This window comes from Cannabis sativa, chromosome 1 (assembly GCF_029168945.1).
Source record: "Cannabis sativa cultivar Pink pepper isolate KNU-18-1 chromosome 1, ASM2916894v1, whole genome shotgun sequence".
In the NCBI taxonomy this organism is placed as follows: Eukaryota; Viridiplantae; Streptophyta; class Magnoliopsida; order Rosales; family Cannabaceae; genus Cannabis; species Cannabis sativa.
The window spans coordinates 29,836,064-29,844,625 of NC_083601.1; the positions used below are offsets into that span (position 1 = coordinate 29,836,064).

General features: G+C 35.5%; 1 protein-coding gene across 1 annotated transcript; it reads right to left on the reverse strand.

Moving 5' to 3' along the window:
- Positions 1 to 647: 647 nt before the first annotated feature.
- LOC115707701 (cationic amino acid transporter 7, chloroplastic) lies at positions 648 to 6,008 on the reverse strand. The gene is made up of 5 exons (XM_030635728.2): positions 4,465 to 6,008; positions 4,136 to 4,355; positions 3,696 to 4,047; positions 3,301 to 3,535; positions 648 to 1,474 (listed from the first exon to the last, which is right to left on the reverse strand). Exons 1-5 carry the CDS (start codon positions 4,844 to 4,846, stop codon positions 900 to 902), a joined length of 1,764 nt encoding a protein of 587 aa, XP_030491588.2. The 5' UTR covers positions 4,847 to 6,008; the 3' UTR covers positions 648 to 899.
- Between the last annotated feature and the right edge of the window lie 2,554 nt (positions 6,009 to 8,562).

Here is an 8,562-nt window from a genome sequence, read left to right on the forward strand (position 1 = left end):
AAACACTTGGATACAATATATGATCATTGAATTAGTATACGAACTTAATTATTTGCTACAATTATATCTACTATTTAATGATAATATTTGATAACTTCATACAAATTGGATAGCTTTTGTAACAAAATAATATTGAGGTCTCTTTTGTCTAAATGGACAACATGCAGAACCAATCTTGTAGTTGTATCACAACTAATACGGTTTGGGGTTGATTAAATGTAAGAAATAAAGTTAATATTAAGAGTATCACAGCTAATATTGATGTCATCATGCTTCAATTAAATATTAGTGTTAAATATCATGAAATCCATGGCAAATTTAATACTAATGTTCAGTACTTGAAAATGAATCTAGATTAGTAGATGGTACTAGTACTAGCTATAATTAAATATATATCTCATCAAAAGTAAATAGTACTTAGCATTAGACTCCACCAAACTCTTCTTGGGATGGATGACCTTTATCTTTTGTCCAACGTTATCAAAACAAAAATACATAAAGGCACTTACTGAAATAGTTAAAAAAAAATAAGTGTAAATAAGACTTGATAATAGCGATATCTAATAGTGACTAGTTCCACCACAAAATGTCATTGTCAGTAATTAAATATGAAATAATTAGACTAATGGAAATTCAAGTGAAGAAAATGAAAGGAAAACTGCTCTTTCTTGTCCATTTCTTATACTGCAGTTTTTGATGTACATTAATGGAATCACACCTAAAGGCCAAACCCTTTCAAGTAACCCAACTATACAATTTGGTGCTACTCCTGCAAAACTGCAGAGTATTTCTATTTCTATTTCTATCTTCTTTTTTCTTCCTCAGTACCCATTGAAAGCCTACTAAAAAGAAAAAAGTTTTGACTTAAAATGTCAACAAAATAAATTGACAAGTAATTTCTACACTTTAACACTATTATCTTGGCTTTTATCCTCTGTTGTTTCCAAGTGAATTTCTACGTTCTTCACACTAAGAGCGCCATCTCCCTCGGCATCAAAGCTTGCGTGAACACTATAGAACACGTAAACAAGCACTGCCAAGGCGGAAAAGAAGGCGAATCTCACATAGGAAGGACCATCGAGAGAACCCAACAAGAAAATGTTCAAGAAAATGGATGTGGATGGAATCCATGGCATGAAAGGGACACCCCAAAACTCGGGTTTTCTCGCTTGTGGAACCATACAATAGAAAATTTGCAACATAGCAATGGCAACCAAGGCACTGAAGACTAGCATGATGGCTTTGGGTTTGCCCGGCGGGGCGAATTGCCATATGAGGGTGAACAAAATGGATGTTAAGGAAAACGAGCAGAGGAAAGACAATGTAGGCCAAGGATTGGTAGTCCCCACAGCAACATAACGCCTATAAATCACAGCATTGGCCACCATGTAAAAGACAAAGAGAGTGCCAATTGAGACAAGATTGAGAAGTACATTTAGATCAGTGAAAAGGGCAATCAAAGCCGTAAAGATACCTGAAAAAAAAAGTATAGCACCATATAATATGAGGAATCATGAGCCAAGTTAGTTCAAGTGCATATGGACAAAAGGACTACATTTTTTTCTTTTTCTTTTTTGTTATTATAGTATTCTTTTTCTCCCAAGGCGTGCATATGTATTTTTTATGGATAAAAACAAGGAATGGTGGGAACTCAAGGGCACCCCACAAATCTAAAAGCATATAAATCTCAGGCAATAGGAATGAAATAAACTCCACACAAGATACATCTATCTATTTGAGTGGATTGCTCTGTTTACCAAAAACAATCCAATTACCCTTGTAGTAGTGGCCTTGCCATTTATTTGGGACCTTGACACATGACCTTGAGAGGTAAAGGGTCACTTTCGATAATGGCTGCAACCCCAAGGATTATCTTGCAAGAAGATGGTTGGACCAACATGGACCACTAATTAAAAATAATGACAATTATAGCTTTTTTGAGGAAGAGAAATAGAGAACAAGGCACTTGAAAAAGAAATTGATACAATCCAAAGATTATGAACTTTAAGGCTGCTATGATTGCACCTCACAAAGTATACTTTAAATCCAAAATACTTCTAATTTAGCCTTTATTGAGAGCAATTTTGTAATACAAAACCCAAAAAAGGGAAATTAATTTTCCCTATATCTCTTTCAAAGGTAATAATAGGGCCAAACGCAACTAGTTCACACTATAAAATGTTACATGATAAAAAATGAGTCAGATAGTTTCACACCATCTTTTCCAAAAACAATATTCGTTTTAATTAAGCACTAAAAAAGAGTCTCACTGAATCAATAACCCCTAATTCTTTAATTTTAATTTTATAATATTAAACAATAATATACAAGTTAATTGTTGATGAGCTAAGTTCATGCAATAACCCCAACTACTGCTGATATCATAGGAAGATATTCTAGCTACTAGATCATACTCCATTAAGTTAATCTTTTTAAATAAATACATAGCTCAATGTAAACGAAAACTTTTATTAGCAAAAAGTGTTAATAATATGAAAGTACAATGAACCCAATACTCCCAATTAAGAGAAAGAGGGAAAGGAAAACAAAATGTCAATGCTATACACATCAGGACAACTACCCCTATTAGCCAAAAGGTTTGGCTTTATTAAGTCACTATGTTTTGTTAGAGAGATTGTACGAGTTGACACACAACTAGAGTCTAGAGTCTAACCAAAACTATGTTCTAAATAAAGCCTGGATTTGGTTACAATAAATCAAACAACAAGGAAAAGCATGTGAAATACTCACTTTTGCCCAGTTTTTTTCCCCCAATACTTTTTTAAGGATTACGTACACAAAATGGCAAAGAAATCACCAAATCCACAAATCCTTATCCTAGTTTTATAGCCCATCTACTCAAATACTGTCACCCCATGATAAAAGAATGATGAGGACACCCTCACTGAATTACACACCATCTCCTTCTGCACTACAACCTGAGAGAGACTAGGGCCCCCACAAACTAAAAGCCGAATCGGTTCAAGTGGGGTCCCTTTGTGGTGCCAACAGACTCATTTCAAAGAACAAATAAAAACGAAAGTAACGCCTAAAGATGACTACAATTGGGAACTGTGCAACTTTTCACACATTATAATATTACAAAAACGAAGATCGATGCATGGAAAATCCCATAAATAAATCCAAACCATTCATTTATATATTATTATTAAATTAAATTATTCAAACGTTATAAGAACAAAAAAATAATACGTAGACAAGAAAATTTATTGTTAATGAATTGATAATTATAAAATAATAACTAGCGTGCTATTAAGGCAGGGCTCAGGAGTTACGTACCGAGAAAAGCGGAAGCGTTGACGGGCGTTGATGTCTTGGGGTGGATCTTAGCGAACCAGGCCGGGACCACGTTGGACCGTCCGATAACACACATGTAACGGGCCTGGCCCAACATCGAAACCAGCAGCGACGTCAAAATCCCGAAACTAGCCCCGACTCCGATCACGTTCGAAGCCCATTTCCAGCCGTCCGATTGCCTACTGAATGCGGCCGCGAATGGAGCCTCTGCGTCGATCTGTAATAACAAGGCGCAAGGGCCATTTCGTCATTCGGCTATAAAATTAATTAATATCTTCTTAAAATTAAATCAAAAACAAATAAGGTGCTCTGTTCTGTTTTCTTTTAGTTTATTTTTTTTTAATTATGTAAATTAATATTTTGTGTATTATTATTACCAAGTCGTACGGAAGAAGCTTGGACATAGATGCGGCCATTAAGCAGTAAAGGACGGTGACGATGATAACGGAGCCGGAAACTCCAATAGGGATGTCCTTGACCGGGTTACGAACCTCTTCCGCCATGGTAGAAACGGCGTCGTACCCGATGTAGCTAAGGTAAACCATGGCAGCTCCGTTGAAAACCCCTGAAACTCCATATGGGGAAAATCCAGATGGATGATGAATCGGGTCGGCGGGTTCAGTGAAGTTTTTCCAATCACCTTTCCAGAACCCAAGTACTATTACAAATAGTATGAACACAATATGAAGCGCCGTCAACACCATATTCAACATCGAGCTCTCTCTCGTACTGAAACAGAGCATTGAAAGAATCATCAAAACAGTCAGGAAGATGAAGAAACAGAACTATAAGAAAGATTGCTTTTTTATATGTATACCTGTAGCATATTACGAAGGTAACCATCAAAACGACGAGGACAGCGACGATATCTATTTCATTGAACCCATCGGGAAGACAGGCAACCACGATCCGCCATTTCGTGACAGGGACGCCGATGGCGGTACCCAAATAGGCCGTGAAGCCTCTGGCGACGGCAGCGTTTGACATGACATAGTCCATCACGAGATTAGCACCCGTTATGAAAGCCGCAAACTCGCCTAAGCAAAACAGAATCAGTTTTAATATTTTCATTTATTGATTCATTTTCGGTGATGCATTACGAAAAAAAATTGTTTTCAGATGAAAAGGGTAGTGAGAAAACCACACCGAATGTGACGCGGAGGTAGCTGAAGGCACCGCCGGCGACGGGCATGTCGACGGCGAACTCTGTGTAGCAAAAGGCAGATAACAGAGCACAAACTCCAGCAATGGCGTAGGATAGAACAACAGCGGGACCGCAGTAGAGACGACTGGCTCGACCAGTGGTGACAAAAACACCGGCGCCGACCATGCCGCCGATTCCAAAACCGACGAGGTCGAACCACCTGAGGCTTTTGATCATGTTAGAACCAGACCGTGCTCTGACCTGGCTCATTTCTTCGTAAGAGGTGGAGACCGAGCCAGCCCGGCGGGCTAAACGGGCAGGGGTTTGGGTCAAAGCCCGAAAGTAGGTTCGGCAGCTGGAAAAAGACGAGCCCCGACTCTCCATTTCACTCTTTCGTTTTATCTAAAGTGAGTGACTGAGTGTAAAGTGAAGGGGCTTTGAGTTAGATTCGATGGGAAATATGAGAAGGAGAGAGTGGTTTTTATAAGGGAAGGGAATGGGAATGAAAAGGAGAGGAGTTAAAGAAAAAAAAAAAAAAGAATGGCCACTTTTTGAGAAGAGGCTTTTTTCTCTCTTTTTAATTTTTTTTTTTCACCTCTGCTTTCTAGGGCCCCTAGAAAATAAAGATAAATAGGCTTATAGCTTTCATAGTATTATTATTATGTATATATATAATAAAGTAAAAATCCAACTCCACCAAAGCCAATCTTTAGGCTCTGTGTATTGGAATGGATATAGCTAGTAATTAGTGTCATTTTTCTATACCCCTCTTGAGCTGATCTTGAAATTTTGATTCCAAGAAAGATTATTGGCTTTGAGTCAGAAACCTTTTTTTTTCTTTTCCTTTTTTAAGTCAATTGGGTTTTCGATCGGTCTTAAATAATGAGTATATGAAAAGTAGAATTGCATTAAGGATAGAGTAGAATAAGATAGTAGTGAGCTTATAAGATGAAATTAGCTGAGTGAGCTATACAAGAACAATAAAATTTGATTCCAGTGTATTTGGAATCGAACAAGAAACACTATACTTTCAATTGTTTGGTCATTATTTAAACACCGCAATTGTATTTCAAGGATAGTCGGTTTGGATTTCATGAGATATAGTTACTCTTTTTTTTAATGCATTATTTGTTTGGAAGTACTATAGTGCATATATACTGATTTAACACCGATGAATCTTTTCATTTAGTCATTTCAAGATCTTTTCACATGGAAGTTTCTGGGGTGTACTCGTGATCATCTTCTTCTTCTTCATTCCACTCAGTACACACTCACTGTAACCACAGTAGAGAAGAACATGGGCTCCATAATCCATTCATAATATATATTAATATATACATTAAGAATTAACCCTTTTTTTTTAAAATATAATAGAATTATTACAATCATACAATTTGTATCTGCGGTCACCAAATTAAAATTAATTGGTGTAATGTAATTGTAATCTATCTTTCCTCATATCATCATTAATATTAATATCATATATTATCGCTCTTTGTGTGGTTGTGGGGTACCAACTACTACTAATAATAGTAATAATAATGGTGTAATATATATCTGAGTCGACTGGCCCCAATTGATAAGAATGCGAAAGACGAAAGGCAATGAATAAGACGTTAGAAATGGGTTTCGGAACGATGCCGTTTTGGAGCAGAAAACAGTCTCATATAGTCACAATAGCAATGCCTTATTTATCTCTGCTCTGCCAGTGTAGTATATAGTGTAACGTATGTGATAAGTTGTGTTGCCAACTAATTAAAAAAACTCATAAAAAAGTTAACACGTGTGTCCCTGAGACGACACGTGGAGAAAAGAAGAGGTTTTTTTTTATAAGATAAGCACGGGATTTGGTGCGGCGGAGAAGGAGTGCCTAAACGACACGTCGCAAAGCTGAAAAGAAAGAAAGAAAAGAGAGATAGACACTTTCTGGCGCGAAGCTCAAGGTTTCAACTTCGACTGTTTATTATTATGAGTGAAACTGTCAAAATTGGGTGGGATTGGATTCCTGGGTTTGTGACGCCTACCACGTATTTGTTTGTTTGGTTCTACAGAGCTTCTTCTACTCCACTTTTACTTTTTCTTTTACCATAATTGTTTATATTCTGATTTTATATTATCTATGGTAGTGGATCGCACCCCCTAACCAAATCTGTAAAACGCTGTTCTTTCGTTTCTTTAATTTCTTTATTCTCAAAAGGAGAGGATATGTGCTGTTAATTTTATTTCTTTTTATTTTTTTTTCTTTCTTTCTTTTATAACAATTTGGGATATACAACCAAAATTGTTAAATTCAAAAAGCTAACTCCATTCAATCCAAACTTAAATATCTTAAACCTTTAAATTATTGGTAAAAATATTTTGTAATGTAATATGTGTAATACAATTACATATCGTTTTAAAAATATTATATAATATTTATATAAAAAAAATTAGTATATAGTGTAATTGAAAATTAAAATTGTGATAATATTTTAAATAATAAAATGATTGTTAAAATTTTATGTTAATTTGGCCCAAAGTGGATAATTACTCAGTCTATTTATAAGAAAATACAAAATCAGACAGATAATCTGTTTTTCACATTGCTCCTCAGTGATGAATCTTAACGACTACTCCTGAATAATGATTTTACACTTTACAAGAAAACAACGTGAACTTAAGAAGGATAGCCTTAGGGATCATTCGAGAACAAAATACGAAGAGGCGCTCGGTACCACTTTTCATCTCGGAGGCACCTACGTAGCGCTCCTATAACACGATCTAGAGAAATTTGGCGACATATCTTCTCTATCAGGTCTTGGAAAGGCAAAAAAAAAAAAATGAAAAAGAAAAAAAAAAGCATACTTTTGGGCGCACACCTACTATTTTGACATTTATTTCTCCCAACGCCTCACGCCCCACATAATCACATATCATTATTAAGAGTTTGATCGTGTATAGAAGGTATCTTAATTCAACTTGAGTCTCACTTACCCTATTTAATAATACAAATTATAATAATAAATAAATGTATTTTACGCCAACAAACGCTATTGTACAAATCACCCTAATAGACTCGGATCCGTTCGACCCATTAAATATATGTGCCTATAAATATGACTATTACTCCATGCAAAAGGTTCGATTCTCTTAGTTCATAACTAGAAAATAAATTGTAAACTTCATACTTTCGTGGAGGAATACTTATTAATTCCTCAACTATACATAAAAGTCTTATCTTATTTTCTTCTTAATACCTTCTTCAACTTAATTTTTATTATAATCAGTTTTCAAAAAAAGTCACTAATAGATCCCTAAAACTACACATCCGAAATTCAAAGGGAAATTCTTTTGAAATATTAAAGAAAATAACAAAATACTTCAAAAATAATAGAACAATTTTGATCCTCTTTCTAATCCCACTATCAAAATACTAAACGAAGTAAAAGAAGACATACAATACAATCTTCTCCATCCATCATTTCTTCCATCTTTTCGAACTATGTTCAATAGAGTAAAAAAGCGGGAGGAAAAACAAGTAAATAAAAGGAAAATAATTATACTATTAAAGGAAATAACAGAGAATGGAAGAGACAAATGGAAAGAAAAAAAGAAAAAAAGAAATAGGAGATCCAACAAGATTTATTTTCTTTCACTACTATAAATCAAACCTTTAGAGGCGCTTTTTTCAGAATAATATAAAAGAACCGACGACATGGGGTTGAGAAGTTTTGGAAGGGATTTTGACGCCACTTATGGGGTCGGTTATTTGGTGTCGGTTATTTCCAAAAAACCGACGCCAAAAGGGTTTATAACCCTAGCCAGCCCATCGTCTTCCTCATTCGACCAGCCAACCTAGAAATCCCCAAACTAGAGAAACTCCAAACCCTCTCCGCCAACCACCACGGAAAATCACCCCCATTTCACCATTTTAGCTCATTTTTGTTTCTAAATCTTTTATTTTTCATACCTAAAACTATATACCTGAAAAGATCACATTTTTCTCATTTTTTTAGGGTGAACCGAAGGTAGAGGTAGTGGTTGTGGTGTTTATACCTCCGACCACCGTTTTTAGTGGAGAAAACATTGTATCTCAACGTCTATTAAGGTATAAATCTAAT

What these genes read in the sequence shown, in the direction of transcription:
- LOC115707701 (XM_030635728.2), bottom strand. Translation starts at nt 4,846, where the DNA reads ATGGAGAGTCGGGGCTCGTCTTTTTCCAGCTGCCGAACCTACTTTCGG. An exon ending in ACCTTCGTAATATGCTACAG is followed by an intron (nt 4,048 to 4,135) that starts GTATACATATAA and finishes GCTCTGTTTCAG; the next exon opens with TACGAGAGAGAGCTCGATGT. An exon ending in CAACGCTTCCGCTTTTCTCG is followed by an intron (nt 1,475 to 3,300) that starts GTACGTAACTCC and finishes TTTTTTTTTCAG; the next exon opens with GTATCTTTACGGCTTTGATT.